Below are 18047 nucleotides of genomic sequence, written 5' to 3' on the forward strand. Positions count from 1 at the left end.
ACCGCAGTCATCTGCAACAGCTTGTATCTAATTTGATTACAACGTTATGCTTTCATTAAATGTCACTAAAAAAAATTCCTATATTTCAATATGTAGCCACTGCTAAGTCAGATAAATTTTTCTGTTAAAGAAAAATCATTCCATTACAAAGATACTGCAATGCCAACTTCGCCTTTCCATCAATCAATAACTACTCTCATTGTTTCACAAGAAAGCTATATTTACGAAGGACTCAAGACATGTTTCAAATGTGCTAAAATTCAACAAAATTAATCCCCTGTAACATACCAAAACAAGACGTCAGAAAACCCATGTGCAAGTTCAACACTTTATTTTTATCAAGACTCCAAAATCCTATGCGCAATTTTGCAATATTTTTTATCTACTTCTGGCTTCTAGTCAAATTCCAAAACACTAAAAAAAAATACATATAAAAAGAAAAATTGGATTTGTATACCTATATATAACCAATTCCGGCACATTTATGCAAGTCCTGCTTTTGTTCTTCCCAAGGAGTCCTTTTCGCAATGGTTCCTATGTCCCTGGCCATCCAATCCTACTACCAAGACCATCCTTCTACAGTCCCCTTGCCTCCTACCTAACAGAAATGTTGCTTTTGCTCATTAACAGCAACTAAATCTGAATGCTAAATAAACACCCTGTGCAACAGAAATATTGGAATCTATAGATATTTATCTGAAGACATGTGAAATATAAAAATTAATAATTTAAAAGAATACTATATAGCCCATGAAAATAGATCTGAACTTTATAATAAGAATGCAAATTAAAGAGATGATGATTATCAAATATACGTAAACGAATCAACCACTGTTGCATATGCACAAACGTCTGAAAGAACCAGTGAAACATGAGTGATGAATGGGCCAATAAAAATAAAGCAGAAGATTCAAATCATTCAAGAATACGAAGGAATAAGGACACTAAGAAAGCCACAGCTCCAGATAAATGTAAGAGATGTGCAACAAAAGAATAAGAAAAGAATAAGTGCAATAAAAGAAGCTATTGCACAATACAACTAGCAAAACATAATGACCAACAAAACATATATAACATAAATGTAGAGAAATAAACTTGACCTACAGAAAATCAAAACAACAGAGTATGATATTTAAATAGGTTGCTATATCAAACAAAGATTCATAGTCGATGTCTACTTCTAGTCTAATACAAGCATATTTTAATAAGATTTATGCCAAACTTCCATAAAAGCACACAGCAAATTCTCAACTATTTCCTGAATCTTATAAACTTAATATGAATAAGGGTGTTAAAAACTGCACTAATAATAATAATATGAAATGAATTACATAACAAAAACTTGAAATTTACAGTTCTAATTGCTCTCCAAAATTTGCTCTCTTATTCAACACCACCCAACAAATTACCCCTATCAATTTCATCACAGATTCTCTAAGATAAAATTGATAGTAGTGTGAATCTGCAGTTTACCCCAATCCCTCAAAAGCACTTGAGAAACAATTTGCAATCACAGGACACGATCTGCTTAACAGTCTATAACAACACGAGACAACTTTTGATGGAAAAAGAAGGAAATGAGGATGGCTGCAGTTCCAGATGGCTTAAAGCACATAAAGGTAAACCAGCTACGATGGGTTATATAAGGCCTCAAGAGATGGAGAAGTGGTACTTGGCAAACACCAAAAGCAAAATAGTTAACCATGACAAAAATTTTAAAATACACACCAATGCAAATCACTAGGTTAGAAACTTTTCAATAGCAACTGAAAATAAAACAGAGACAAAATGCTTTTCTATAAGCTATTTAATCATGACAAACTGCCTTACTTGCAATACTGCTTACTGGAGAGAGAGAGAGAGAGAGAGAGAGAGAGAGAGAGAGAGAGAGAGAGAGAGAGAGAGAGAGAGAGAGAGAGAGAGAGAGAGAGAGAGAGAGATTTATTAACTTTTTAAAACTTGCCATCACTTTTTAAAACTGTCTACAAAATACAAAAAATACACCAAACACGAAAAGTCTACAAAAACTTGCCATATCAAAATTAGCCCGACAACAGTCACATTTCTAAACACTCATAAGGATTGCCAAAAAAAAATTTATTCTTGAAAGATGATGGAAAATTACAACATGGTAAAATTAAAAGATGTTGCACCACACGTAAGAAAAGAGACCAAGATGAACAGGTGGGTAGTAAAATCAAGAAAAGAAGGCAGCTTGGGTCAAACAGGCACTGCAAAGAACCTTAAGCATCATCTGCAGTACATTTTATGGTAAGTTATGTTTAGTTACTTTTTCAAGGCTGAAATTCAACCAAAAGGCAAAGCCATAATACTTATTGAGAGCCAACCATACAATAAAAAAAGCAGCAAATGTAAAAGTTCTGAAGAATAAAAACATATGAGTGCAGAACAAAACAAAAGACACCTACTGTAATTACTACAACACCCTCTAAACTTCCAACTATAAGTGCTGTACTCACCGGTACGGTCTTCGTCTTTCTTTGGTTAGGACATCCTCAAAGTATTTCTGCCAACACTGGGCATGCATTGCATGACCACAGGATGATGTATGGACACCCCAATGTAGGTCGGCAGGTAATATCAAAGGATCGTGATTTTCTGGCTGTTCGACACGGAGGGCACGATTTCGAGACAAAACTGTAGACCTCTGAATAAGAGCACCAAGCACCATAGGACGGCCAGTGGGGCCCTCACCTGAACCAACGCTGTCCTCTTGATGACAAAGGATACACGTATACCTAGCAAAAAATTAAAGGCACATTATCAATATCAATTTGCCAAATAGCAATAATCAAAATTCACGCCCCATCTGACATATTTTTCTTGCCTTATACTGAAATTACAAAGGAATTAAACATAGAAATCACTGAAATTTTCAACTATCAATACAAAAAATCCTCACCATAAATGAGACACTAAAAAAATATCAAACTTCACATAAACTGCTAAGATTGGTAATAAATAAAAGCACAAAATAAAATCAAAACTATTCCACTGTATACACTTACGAAATTTCTTTTGGTATCCTAAGTGTCTGTCGAGGGCCGATAGCTATCATATCCTCGGGTAGTTGTTCAGTGATATCCATGTGTGTTGATTCAGGGACATCTGGAATTTGTTCAACTGTTGATGGAGTTTCCTGTATAAAAAAAGAAATTCAGATACCCATCATTAGTAATTTTGATAAACTGTAACTGCATGAGGTTTATCATCATCATTTTGCCTACAAACTGTTAGCCATAATACTAAGGAAATTTATGTCTCTTCCATTTCTGGCAAACATGAAATATCAATTTAAAACTCGAGAAAATACAATTGTAACCCAAGGAAACAGAGGAACCAAAAGATTTAAACTATAATCACCTTACTACCTCCTAGCTTTACTAACTCAAGGTCTATACTTCCAACACAAACTGAAATAAAGCAAGAAATATCTCACCTCAAATAAAGTTTCATTTGTTTTGATGAAGCTTTGCTGCATGGCAGCCATCTTTGCCATAATACGAGCTTTTCTCTGTGCCACAAGATCAGCCTTTCGTTTCTTTTCTGCCGATGCACTGCCGGCCACAGAAGTCGAAGCAGTAGCCAGGGCTGCTTCTGGTACCTGAGGTGGCTTTGTGACTCCAGCAGACAGGTTTAAAACTGAATGGTACCTGAGGACATTAAGGGCAATAACATAAGCACAGAGTATAAATTTGGAAAAAGTCTCTTTAATAATATGTGCTCTAAACTGACATTTAAAATTGATTACGTTTTAAAAATGAATCAATACAGGTTTAAACAATACATGACTGTGCTTTTTTCTTAATTCGTGGTTTGTCTTATAAGATGAATATCAGGCGTACTATTTCAACCTACTGACTAGAGCACATCATTCCAGTGATTAACAAATCCACTCTCAGATATAATCATAAACTACCAAAGTCTCTTACAACAAAGTTCAATCACATATAAAAAGACCCTCAATAGACTTAAAATTGCAGTATTTGTGCTACAGCTGTGTATGAGAAAAAGAGAAATGAAAAACTTTTTAAGCTACTCACAGACACATTTGTATGATTATGCAAGTTTGTTTGTATTATGATGCAAATTCACTCTGTAATTGTGATTTTGACATAAACCATGCTACATGAACAATGTTGAAATATTTCTTTGTAGGGCTTAAATACATAGTTTCAGTAGTTTGTTGGATAGTTGAAATTTGTCTGCACTGCATAGTTGCAATATTAAGAGTAACTAGGAAGTGTTTTTTTGCTGTAGTGATTAACTTTTTGTATGCTATACCAAATGAAATAACACTAATGCTGCAAAATTATCTTTAACTGGCTTAGAATTAGAGTATCAGATACGAATGCTAACGTAACGAGAAAGAGAAGGCAAGAGATGGCATGCTAGGCTTATGCTTATCACTGCACTGGGCAAAAGCCATTATTACGACTCAAAAAATCACATTTTGTGGAGGGACAGATCCCCTAACATGACCAAAGTCTTCATCTCCTTACCAGCATTATCTGAATACGAAGGCCCCAAAAAAAAACCCTACAATAGGAAGGACTCAAGATTAGGGAAGTGGAGTACTTTTCATTTTTATATAATATGCTCCCTAAAATTGGGGTGTCATACGCTGGTGTGCATTAAATACCCTCAAATATGACAACCTGTCCTCCATATGGAGATGAATGTTGCTTTCTTGGGCTTGGGGCTGTGGTCATTTACCTTTGCACTGTTTTCCTTCATGAAATTATTAACAGACTTACTTTCTAATGGTCCATGACAAGAGGTCTTTGTGGGTATTTGTTCGATGATGGCCAACGAGGTCCTCTAAGAGAGAGAGTAGTTCAATCTTCTGAGCCCTTCTTGTAAAGTGGAAGTATGGGTCATTGTTCTGATGGTAGCGCTCTTCTTCGTGGAGGGCATATCCAACAAGGTGTAGGACTTTCTGGAGCTGAGATTCACTGACACTTCGGGCTTTAGCTTCGTTCATCCTTGAATGAAAATTGTTAGTATATATTACTAATTAGTTCTCTAGACAACAGATTCAAATTTCGCTGTTCTGAAGGCGGTGAAAATTGGACCAGTGGAACAGGAAAAGGCTCAAGTTTGACAGCCTAATGAAAAGTCAGACAGAAAGCAATGTACCTCTGACCAACAACAACACTGAGTATTGCCCACAGCGTCCAGTTTCGTACACTGTACGCTTGCCTTCCCTAAAATACCTTTAATATTAAAAATAACCAAGTTCCAGTTTCAACGGAATAATCACCCCCTAAAACAGAATGCATACATCCACAAATGTCTGAATTTTTTTCAATTCTAAGGATACTACACTTGTGTATCTGTAATATTTGTTAAGATTCAAGCAACAAAATATACTGTAAACATCTTCAATATCTTGATACAGAACATACATCAATTTCACACGTTTCAACAAATTCAAGGTGCTTTGAAAGAAAAATCATCCTACTGAAAATTCATACAGTGCTTATTCTCATTATTACTTGTCAGTAAAAATGCCTGTGTAATCAAAACTGGGAAAACTGCTTCTCCATAGTAACAGATGACTAGTGATTCTGTATTAATTAAATAAATCCAAAAAACTCTGGCAACAACCTTTTACAAATAAACGAGCAGCAATAACCTTTTAGAAATAAATGAGCAATTACTCAACAAAATTTTCTCTACATTAGAGAATTTAAAGGGCATCATATGAAATCAGCAACTCACCTTTTCAGAACTGTTTTAATGGTGTGAAGGAAAACATCACACTGCAAGACATTGACAATCATAGTGAAGGGAACTGTGAATGGAGGAGGAACTGGAGGTGGACAGCATTCCTCTTCACCAGCATTCTTCTTTCTCAAGCGCTGAGCCACCTAATTACAACAGAGGAATAATGTAAAATATTTTTGCTACCCGTTCACATATACAAATCATGTCACACTTTTACATTTCCTTGCAATACACTGAATGTTTGCATTAATGAAGACTACATGTGCAAAAGACCATTATAGCATGAAGACTACAAATGCAAAGACCATTATAGCAAAGGGTTTTCAGTCCATGGTCGTAAAGCTGAATAGTGCCGGCTACATAAGAAATCAAATACAAACTAACAGGACAAACATTTGGCCAACTGATTTGATTATGAAATCAAAGAAGTTCCTAATAAATGGATAAAATTAAGACACTCCCTAAACTAAGGTACATTTACTTTTAATAATTACTTATACAAAATATAACTAAAAATTTTAACAAAAGAAAATTGCATGAAATAAAAAAAATTAAATGGACTTGTATGGAACCTCTGTTGTCTGTCTGTGTTGTGTTTTATATCATCAACATTTTGTTGTAGTTTTGATAAAACTAACACCGAATCCATTATTTATACAGTACTGTAGTTGGCACTGGTATGTAGTAAGTCCAATTATAATTAGTTAATAAAAAAATCATCAGTGCACACTCATTTCCTCTCTCTCTCTCTCTCTTCAAGAATGACCTCAGCGTACGAACTATGGGAATGGTTGGTGCAGTCAAAAGGAAATCTTGTTAGTTAGTTAGTTTTAAGGAAAATATCCAAGATATGAGCAATACTCCCACTATCTAATATAGCAAAAAATTACAGTAACAGAGGTTATGGGTGATCATTTTGCTAATGTAGACATTTACTGTACAGTATTTTGAAGTGGAAACATCATCTCTTAACGACCATAATTTAGCAAACACAAAGAGTAAGGAGGCTACACAAGTACTGATTTGTATGCTTACTTAAAACACGTACGTTAAAACTACCTAAAATGGCACCGAAAAGTATGGAAAACTATTCACCATCACAGAATATAGTTTAACTGGAACATTTCCAATACTTCTACAACATTAGGACATGAAACATTAACAATGGTTTTGGTGCCAATGGCAAGAAATACAAACATTTGCAGCTATCACTTTCACCTACCTCTGATTTGCTTTGTTCTTCACGAGTGTAGTGATAGAAAAAGAGATTATAATGGGAATAGTAGGAATTCTTCAGTTCAAATAACCCCTTCGTCGCACCTGCTGCTTTCTTAAAATCTGCTACTTCATCAATTACCTGAAAGAAAAACAAATGAATGAAAAACATCTTAACATTAATAAAATATCCAAGTAAAATACAAAATAAAGCAAAATTATAAAACAGAACTGTGAAGAAGAGAAGAGTTGAGTAACACAACAATTTACAATTTATACAGCATAAGATACCAAGCTAACAAAAATGTTAAGAATATATGAGGACTAGACTTAAGACCAGGTAATGGGTCAGGGCCCTCACTGAACTTACATTACCAACCAACAAAATTAAAATAGCCCTGTCATCGCCTTACAAACCTAAGGACAAAACTGAGAGAAAGAATAAAAGGGGGACAAAGTATAGAAAAATGGTGCATTTGCTTACCCTTCCATCTAAGTTCCTGTTATTATACCCAACAGCAAAATAAATGTTGATAACCTAAATGGGCTTGTTCAGGCAAAAGCTCCCCCAAGTTCTGCATCTTACAAAATTAACTTCTCTTTAACAAGAGACAAGTGGGAAGGCAACATGTATGCCTAGAATGTAACAGTTCAAACAGACCACTGATCATTTTAATTCTCATGTAAACTTGCCAAAATAGTTTACAGTATTACTGAAAGAGGAGCACCATTTCAAACTGGAACGAAAACTGGAATAAAGTAAACGTGACAGTCAAGTAGACGAACAAAAAGGAACAGATGAGACGGAAAGGAACGCATATCAGCCCTGAACTCAAGTCAAGTGATGATTCAGATAAAAAAATAAGAGTAAAGTGTACAAGAACTACAAATATAAATCGTTATGTTAACTTACTTTTTCCATGCCAGTTTCATGGTTGGTTCCTTCCGGAAGTGCCTTGTTTAGAACAGAATGAGGCATTGGTTCGATGCAAAGAAGCTGTATGATTTCCTTCTTGATGCGTTCCTCTTCGGTAATGTGACCAATACCAGGGGTGTAACGTTCCGATACCAGGGTCATAACTAACTGTAAATACTCTTCCACTAATACTACAGTCTGCCTCATGTTGTCTTCATCATTTCCCTGCAAACAAGTAGGGAATGAAACAAACAAGCAATGCAATCAGAAATGTTAATGGCTTTAATCACAAACTACCTTTATTTTCAAATAAAAAATGAAAGTTGACAAAACACAGTAAGGAAATATGTAAAGTAGTAAACTCATGAATGGAAGATGCTTAAGATCAAAATACACTGCTTCTATACAAGCAAACTTTAAAATATGACCTAAATACACATATATACTGATTATGACACTGATTCCATCCAAACATAAGCTGCTTTTCCAAAACTCAATACTTACAAACTACTGTAACCCACCCCACTTACTCTTAGATAATTGATCTCGTAATCTTCACGAGCCCAGCTCATGAGATTGAAGCGATTCAGCAAATGGATCAGAAACTCGTTGGAATCTATAAGCGTTGCAGCAATTTGTAGCAGCATGACATCTCTGTCAAGCATTTCCTGACGACATCTCACATTGTGATAGAAGTAGATCTGATTGATGAGTGAAAAGCCATTTCTCCGCCACATTCCGGCATGGACCTACAAAAAAAAAAATTACCATCATTTACCATTACTATGAATATCTTTTAAAAGATTTTACTCCTACATCTCAGCACGCAAAAAATCTTTTACAAACTTCACACTGACTCCCCAGGGCAGTCTAGAATATACCCCATGTGCAACTTTCCACAAATGCACCTTAGTTAGTTAGTTAGTTAGTTAGTTAGTTAGTTATAAATGATTTGTTTAACCAGACCTCTGAACTCTTTTAGGATTCTTCTCGGGCTGGGAAAAGAAGGGGGGAAAGAGTACATAAGAAATTAAGTAGTTAAATAAATAAATAAATAATAAAAAAAAAGGGGGGGGGGAAATTTAAAAAAAAAAATCAAGAGAAAGAAAAAGAAAAAAAAAAAAAGAAAAAGAAAACGAAGGGAGGGAAAAAAGGGGAAGATTATATTTTACTTATCAATTTAATTTTGTTTAAGAAGAGAATGATATTATTAATTGAAAAGTTATTACCTTCTGCTAGAATATCCTTTATTGATTTATTTTGTAAATAAGTACCCATTGGTAGAACCTACAGCTCTCCTCAAAATTCACAGTACAGTATTTTGTCAAGTTAACAGATCCATGGACCTTCCTCAGCCTTGTTTGCTACAGATTTTAGACAGTCTTCATACATCATAATTCATTATTCTTTTCTTGGCTCTCTTTAAATATCTTTGAATTATATTTACTCTTCATGAATTCTGTGGCCCTATCACATTCACGGAAGATTTCTGACAGTTTGTGGCTTAGGTAAGTTTCTCCGTTTACCAGTCAGTTTGTCACGTTCAAAGTACTGGTCAAGCTATTTACATTTTTCTGTGGTGGTGGGTATTTTAGTAAGAATTTTTTTGTATTTGCATGACATATACATCTGTGTTGTTCAGTTTGCATACTTGATCTGTGAAAAAAGTTTCAAATGCCAACTATAATATTTCCTACTGTCTTTAAGATTTAACTGAAAAAAAGGCCCCACATATGGCATATAATTAACTGTGCAAGGACTGAAGACTGACGGGAAACAGAATGAACCTCTCACCTGCGCAATCATAACCTGCGTCCTAAGAACAGGTTCCATTAGCTCCTCAGGAGATGGTTTTCCTTTGACGTGAAACTCTGGGGAATTATAATTCAGCCCATACTTGTCTAAATGTAACGTAAGCCCAGCTGCAATTCTTGAGAGTGGAAGATGAATAGAAACTGGAGCAGATGACACATCATAATGAATGCACGAAACAGAGTAGTCAAGAAGTTCTCGCACGTACCGCCTCTTCATATCTTCTGTACACGTATCTCCTAATTCCCTAAGCAGTAGTCTGAAACAAGACATCAGTAGTCTAAATTATGACTATCATTTACAATTAAGTGACAAAAATTTTGATTTTATTAAAATTAATAATGTTTCTCAACAACCAATCATTTGCATTAGTCAACAAATCAAAAAGAAAATCATCTTTTGTCAGGATGGCCACCACTCCAAACACCTCTTAATGGATGCTAGGTTCCTCGGTAGCAAGCTACTTCACTTGTTTGTGTGTCTGCCTTACAACTACAACCTCAGCAATTCTTGTCATGGCTTAAAAGGTTATTTTCAAGTTAGCACCACTCTCACTCACAACCCACAGGACAAAAGAAAGTAATCAGCCAGCACATTCATTGTTATTCTTCCTGCATCTGACTCTTGAATTGTAAGAGTGGGGCCAAGTGAGCTGTGCATCTTTCTTTTTCTGAAATTGTTTCCCAGAAATCGTATGCGAAAAGGGGAATCTCAAAATAATTTAACCCAATAGAAGCACTATGAAAAATATTAATTTTCACTCCGGGAGAAACAGAAAAACGAATCTACTGGTTATCAGAAACCACCAGACCCACTATGAATGACTGCTCTTTTCTTTGAAGGGGGAACTACTGTAAAGCTTTTGGGACTATTTTACAACTGCTGCTGATGACATTTAGATAACTTGAATTACCATTGCTACATATGTTGATAAAAAAAAAAAACTTAAACACTTGAGAAATCAATCTTACTAACCTTTGATTAAAATACTTCTTAGAAGTTAAATGCAACAGAAATTTGGTTACTGTGCACTTGTAACCCAACAACAATCAGTTCTAGGTAAACCAGTGGCATAACAAACACTATACATACCTATAAGCTTTTATAAGGACAATTCTGTCAGAGGCAGCCCACTCTATCACTAGCGGGATGACTGCAGCAAGCTTGATATGGAGATTAAATGCTGACTCCCACTCTGGTTCATACTCCATGTGTGTTCCAACTTGTCTCACCATTGGATCCATGCCCTGAAAATATTACAGCACATTGATTCAAATGTTCAATGCCTTGGAGACCTGGCCTTTCTTTTAACTTCCTATTTTATTTTCTATTTCCTTTGACATTAGCTCCAAAACGAGCATAAGATTAACCACCATACTAGTTACACCATAAAAAAGAAGTAACTCTCAGTAAAATTAGTCAAATTCCCTCAGAACAGGTATATAAGGGTAATAAGATCTAGGGTAGGCATTATACCACTTACAGGGAGTGTAACAGAAACGTACAAAACTTTACAACCACCTAGTTCAGCAACACTTAAAAGCTTCATTAATTCCTAGCCTATTTATTCAACGTGCCAACAAAATACACACCTGCATCATACTCAAGAGGCGCAAAATCAAATTATAGCCATGGAGAAAACCACGTCTTAAGTCATCCGTCCATACTTCTGGCTTCACTCCTAGTAGGTATTTGAGATCATAGAGGATGTACTGGATACGACGGAAAGACGAAGTGTTTGAGCTGCGATGTTCAAGCGCCAACTTATCTGAAATAATTGGTGTGTTTATTTAAAAAACCTCAGCTTTCACCCTTAAGGATTACCCTGAGTTATTGTAAATTTTTTAAATTTTATGGATCAAAATGTTGCATCTCCTACACATTACCTTGTATAGTTACATCATGAATGATTTACCTATCTTCTTGACTGTGTACTTCAAGTTAAAAGACTTCCGAATTTATCCACATCTTACAATTGAAGTTGCATTTTCTCTCAGAGCCTTCGCAGTGCCAACAATGGGCTTTTTTTTTTTTTTATAAATGAATGGTAGTTTTAAGGGAAATCTGTTATTCTTTATATTCAATGTCACTGCTCCTGGTGAACTGCCCTTGACCCATAATGAAAGAAGTATTGACCCATAATGAAAAAGTATTTTCAGAAAAAAAATTTCCACATTTATGGAATGAAAACTTGATTTTTGGATATAGAATTTTTAAACCATTTTGAAGGGCTTCCAAAAGCACTTCTGGTCACTAAAAATTACTAACTTTCTGTGGTACCGTAAGTGCCAATCATAATGCACACAGTTTTTCTGTAAAAACTGATGTGATAATGGACACAGAGAACTACCTTGTTTTATTGGGTGATACTACAGAAAATCCTACACTAAATTAAGATTTGGAGACGTCATCACAAACTGCACTATGCGAGCTTTTGCATATTGTGTTCTACTGTGTGTTGAATATGATCGCCAGGGATGCTGGCATAACTTTAGATAGATAGTATAAGTGCATGCAGACATGTAGTACTTTGCATATAATCCATGGAAGTGGGAAGGGAGTTCTACTACAGGAGGAAATGGGTTTATATTAAGAATAAAACTGCCACACTAAACCCTTAATGTATTTATTAATTTTGCAGCCTAAGCCATTAATTTTCAGTAAACCTAGCAATGATCCCCCCAATATCAACTGGACTAAGAATGGTTTATTACTGTTCCTTTTTTCCACCATACACTTCTTACTCCCCTTCGAGGGATGGTGCCAGAAAAGTTTTAACTACTGGTTCTTAGGAGTTGTTCATGGATGAGGTTACTAGGCCCATGACCCTTTTTTTTTATTCTCAGATTCGACTAGTACCTATTCACAGCTCCGTAAATTGGTGATGGTAGGCTGGTCAAGAACCACAGACCTTACTACTGCCAATCATAATGCAGACAGTTTTTCTGTAAAAACTGAAGCATGCCACCATAAACTATATATTTATATCTAGACATAATGGCATTATAAAAGTTACTTTCCTATCTACTACAATCAAGAAATACTTACTGTCTTTTAACTTCTTCTCACACTCTGACAAGAAGGTGTTGAGAAGACGCACTAAGACGTCCTCCTCTGCGACGAGCATGTGAGCAATGGTTGGCATAGTAAAAAGCTGGACGCCCAGGGAGGCAACAGAAACGGCATGGTCGTGATCATCGAGGATGAAATCTTTCATCATCTTGCTGTAGTGTTTGGTAAATATCTGGAAAAACATCCATTAACATCAACAACAATCCACAATCAGGAGTTTCACAGGGCGAACAAACAGCGTAGCAGTAATTCAAGAATCACAGTAAAATCATATATATAATGATCATTATCAAAATGTGTGATTTTGTATCACTGAGACCAGATCATCGTAGTAATACAATTTAAGAAGATGCAGGCTGAAGTCAAAATCATTTTTATTCAGTTTACTAACACCGTCTATCAAAATTTGAAATAGCTTTGTATTCTGTACGATGATTATATAAGACCTTAAGTGGCACGCTGTAGATGGTACTGCAGGTTATTTGTGGTTTCTGTTTGACCCCAACTGCATACTTTCTGCCATTTATTTTCATCAATTTCCTCTGGTTTCTTCCCTCTCACCTGTCAACCTTCTTCAGATGACCATACTCTAATTCTGACCTGTCATTTAAGCAGAACAACTCTAAAAAAGTTGTGTGCGAGTCTTCCAATGCGACTCAGAAGTCTTAAACTAATGAATTATCTGTTTCTTCTTACCCTTGCAAACATTTTCTTGCTTTCCTGGTCCATAAGCATTCCCGATATGAAAAGTCTATGCCACTGAACACGGGCGGTTTTCCACATCTTTGTGTCCGTCCAAATAATGTTCTCCACAATGCTACCATTATCCTGGATTTAAGATATCAAATTAGAATATTGTAAATGACAAGAATTTGTGAGTACTATACAATATATAACTTACCGGATTTAAGATGTTAAATTAGAATATTGTAAATGACAAGAATTCGTGAGTACTACACAATATATAACTTACAGGATTTAAGATATCAAATTAGAATATTGTAAAAAACAAGAATTCATGAGTACTACACAATATATATTTAACTTACAATGTGAGGCTCAAAATAAAAAAAAATTGCATTTGAAATGACATTTCAAACAAATCCCAAATAAAAACAAACTCCAAATTTTTAAAAAGAAAAAGAAAAATTATCATACATTATACATTTTTCTCTTTACTTTAATTTACAAATCATCAACATAAGAAACACAACTACTGAGGCACTGACAGCCAGTGCAAAATCAACTCTGTACACTTTCAGTATTACTACAACTTACCTTGTTCACTATATCACTAAAAATAAGTCTAAAGGCTTGTGCAGACTCCAAAATGTTGTGTAGCCAAGTTAGCAACCTCGAAGCAAACACCTGATGCGCAATGACATACGAGTGCATCACCTGCCAAGCAGAAAAAGTGCAGTAATGAACCTGTACAAAACTGTTACCACTGCCAATCGCTGCATGGTGTTGTTCATCAAAAATCCACTAACTATACTGACCCCTCAGTTGCAGACCGTGATGTTCTGAGATTGAGGGCTCAACAGGATTGATGGGTTTATGTAATAACTCTATGCAAAACGTATCATCTAACCCTTTGATCAATAATGTAAGGTGTAACTCTATTTTATAACTATAACAACTGCAAAATAGTGTAACAAACTGACGAGTCACATTTCTTGATTCTTTTAGAGATGACAGGATGGATTCATTCTTGAATCAGAGATGAAAATTGACAAAAGGTACATTAATGTAGCTGGACAGCTGAAGAGGAAGAGGTTCAAGGGATAACTGAAAAGCAAAATGTTAAGGGCAAAGCAGCTGGGGTCCAAAAGGATGCTTCAAAGAATCTTCGATACCATGTATATCTTGTACAGTTGGGGTATGGTGCTATTGCATGGTGTGCCTTTCACAGACCATTGTAGACAATAACAAAGGTACTTCACAGCACTCCTTTGGCTGGAGCTGCACTGCTCTCAACCTTTACCTTCCATATGTTCACTTTGGTTTCTTCCTACAAGAAGTTGAAGTCCAAGTACCCACATTAAAGAGCCACACCTTACAAGACAACCCATTGATGGTCTAGAAGTGACAGTGATCATGTTAAACTCCACTGACAACAGTGTCGTTTACAAGTACTATAAAGGCACACTATAAATAACAAACCATGTACAAGGGATTCTATCTAAGCTAACCTTAATTTTTCTCATTACAATTTTAGTCTATACCATGAAATTGGAATAAAGTTTTTAATATCAAAATTACACATTAATAAATATAGTTTAATAGCATCCCCAAAATACTTTTAAAAACACACTATTGTGCTATCAACATCCAATCATTACCTGCAACAGATTTTTTGCCTAAAAAGAATTTTCACGAGATTTGTGGGAAAATCTGAAGAGTTATGGTACAGAAGATAAGCTATTTTAATTAAACATTCATTTATAGTATGATATACAAGACTGACAGTTAACTTTCAACATAAAAGACCTATTTCTCATGTGACAAACTAACACCCTAAAATACTTTCAATAGAAAGACGAAACACCTTAGATATACCGTTTGTACTTAAAGGGAGCTTACCTGGACTTTTAAAGGCCTGCCACCTCCTCTTGAGGTGTGTTTTTCCATTAAGGTTTTAGATGTGGAACAATTGTGGAAATCTGAACATCTCACAATACACCTCCCTTCTCGATCAATACTAGTTGCATATGCTACAGCTTCCTTTTGCGTACACTCGATTGCACGTTCTAAAGTAGTGATTACCTGTAAAATGTAAAGTTTTTACTAAACAAACAATCTTTACTATAAGAGACACACAAGAAAGTGATGATGCCAAGGTCTTCTTATTATCACTTTACATTTTAAGTGTCTGGTATCACAACTGAAAATTAATTCTGATGAATAAAACCTAAGCTACTCTTACACATTTTTATCTTGCTTCAGCGCTAATAGCTAAATAGACCACCTTTTACATTTGTAGCAGTTGGTGACTAAGACAAAATCATTATCTCCCGAAATATTAATAGGAGAACTGAGAACTGAAAAATATTAGCAACTCCCCTCTAAGAAGCTACAATGAACACAAGAATTTTGAACATTACGGACCTCAAGAGCTATTACAAAATCACAAAACCTTTAACCCTCAGAACCAATTGTGATTAATTCTCGATACATTGCCATTCTCTATAGCGCCAGTTTTGATACTTTACCCTAATTATTTTACATTCTATTTTTGCAGTTTAATAATTACCTAGCCTATGACCTGCTATGCAATGAAATAATTTTCCAACAATATAATAACACTGATTTTTTAAGTCAAAATATATTTTTTACTTTTAGTTTTTTCATTGTAACCTCCTTTTTTTCCACTATATTTTGTTCTGGATAAAAAATAAAAGATCTAGATTTCCCTAAAACCCAGATCTCTGAATTTTCACAGTTATAAACTCACTTGAACTCCCATTACTCACAAACCCTGCAACGAATTACAAAACCCGCCAAAAATCATAAATGAACGAGGCACACTTTTCACTCACCTGGTCATAAGTATGTGTTTCATCATTGTAGAGCATGGTAACAAAAGTATCTTTGTAGTCATACAAACTAGACATGTTGGTCGGCTCTCGATCAGACTCGCGTAACTCTAGGTCCTTCGGAATGCTGAACGCTTCTTCTATGGTCAGCAGCTCTTTTGCATATTGTAGGATTGTATCAAAAACTAGCTGAATTCTCTCTGTCTGCAAATCCAAAATAAGAAGCTTTGTTTAATATATTCTGGCAAGCATTTAACATTAAACAGCAACTGGATACAACTGCACTTTTTTAAGAAGCTGGACAGTTCTGGCCTTGCAAAAGGATTCACTCAGGATTTACTCAGAACTGATTATAACATGACCCTAGTCACTAAACAACAATGTAGTCCTTAATAGATGTGAGCATTCCAAATTGCATGAGAAAACAGTACATAGCAAATATTCTTGACATGATACAATACAAGAAAACAGTACATAGTAAATATTCTTGACATGATAAAATAACATGTATCATCACAGAAAGTACAACTGAATTATAATTATACAGGCATAAAAACAGTCTTGCCCTATTCCAATATATTAAACATTATTACTTTTATTGATATTATATATTCATGTTTCTTTATACACTCTGCATGACAAGAAAACTTGTGCAGCTGATAACTATTTCTTGATATTAATTTTTAATGTATTAATGTTGAGAAAAATTGGGATAAACAAGGAACACAAAACCACAGTTTACTAACAGAGTTAAAAACAAACAACAGCACAGCATTTCCTTCTCAGACTACAACATGAAGTACCAGTATATGAGCTCTGCTGCGTTTTAAACATTTTCTAAAAATTCCCTACAGCCTCATTTTCCTTTTCCATAACAAAAATAGGGTAAATACTCACCAGGTCAGGAGGGTATCTTTTCTAGTGGGTTTTCATTTTGTTGCACCATCTGACCCTTGATGTGTATGTGACAAAAGACATCTGTTTTCCATGCTTCCCGATCTCCACAGTCGCAGTAGCCACCACCAGATGACGTGCTGATCTTGTATCTGGAATTCAAATAAGATTTCAAGAATACAATGTCTAAAAAATATCACCAAAGCAAAATGTTCTATTCTAAAATTCAGTGGGCTTGTTGAATAGTATACAAAAATGGATATATGAATCATGAAATTTAGGCAATAAAGCTGAAAACTGGGGCATTTTCATTCAGCACTTATGGCAGCACAAAAAAAGTTGGAGTGGCTAGACATCAAGATTAAGAGATTCAGAAAATGATGTGAAGAACACATATTCAACACTGAAATTGGAAGAAAACCCTACAGTTGCACTACAAAAGTAATAGTAAGAGAAGTTGGACTTCAAAATGGAAGAAAGGAAGATAGAATGCATGTTAAACAAAAGGCTAAAGACAAAAAGGAATTCTTTACCAACCTGTGTTTGCAATGCGCAGAATTTTTAAAGCAGTCAGCACAAAGAACGCACGTGGGATCCATTCCACAGTCTCTGCAACCGTACGTTGGATCGCCATTCTTGAACACTCTACCACATAGTGAAGGAGGGTTATCTAGCTGCCTAAGAGTCTGTAAAAAAGAAAACATGATTACCCAACTTAGATTTAATAAGAGGAAAGGAATATCTACATGGCACTACAGTAGTACCTTTTAAATATCAATGCTGTGAACACCATACACATTTACTAATTTCTATAACATACAAAATATGCATTTAAGCTTAGCCAACTTCTT

General features: G+C 35.2%; 1 protein-coding gene across 1 annotated transcript in view; it reads right to left on the minus strand.

The window, feature by feature from the left end:
- Positions 1-18047, minus strand: part of Ubr1 (Ubr1 ubiquitin ligase) — a 63206-nt gene that overhangs the window by 35525 nt on the left and 9634 nt on the right. Inside the window, 19 exon segments of the mRNA XM_067132573.1 lie at positions 2481-2759; positions 3030-3160; positions 3461-3674; positions 4779-5006; positions 5746-5894; positions 6974-7108; positions 7880-8107; positions 8413-8631; positions 9677-9953; positions 10787-10941; positions 11287-11462; positions 12743-12938; positions 13463-13594; positions 14045-14164; positions 15350-15532; positions 16306-16506; positions 17200-17211; positions 17213-17348; positions 17734-17882. Coding sequence (XP_066988674.1) covers positions 2481-2759; positions 3030-3160; positions 3461-3674; positions 4779-5006; positions 5746-5894; positions 6974-7108; positions 7880-8107; positions 8413-8631; positions 9677-9953; positions 10787-10941; positions 11287-11462; positions 12743-12938; positions 13463-13594; positions 14045-14164; positions 15350-15532; positions 16306-16506; positions 17200-17211; positions 17213-17348; positions 17734-17882 — 3320 coding nt within the window.

This window comes from Macrobrachium rosenbergii, chromosome 31, assembly GCF_040412425.1.
Source record: "Macrobrachium rosenbergii isolate ZJJX-2024 chromosome 31, ASM4041242v1, whole genome shotgun sequence".
Classification (NCBI taxonomy): Eukaryota; Metazoa; Arthropoda; class Malacostraca; order Decapoda; family Palaemonidae; genus Macrobrachium; species Macrobrachium rosenbergii.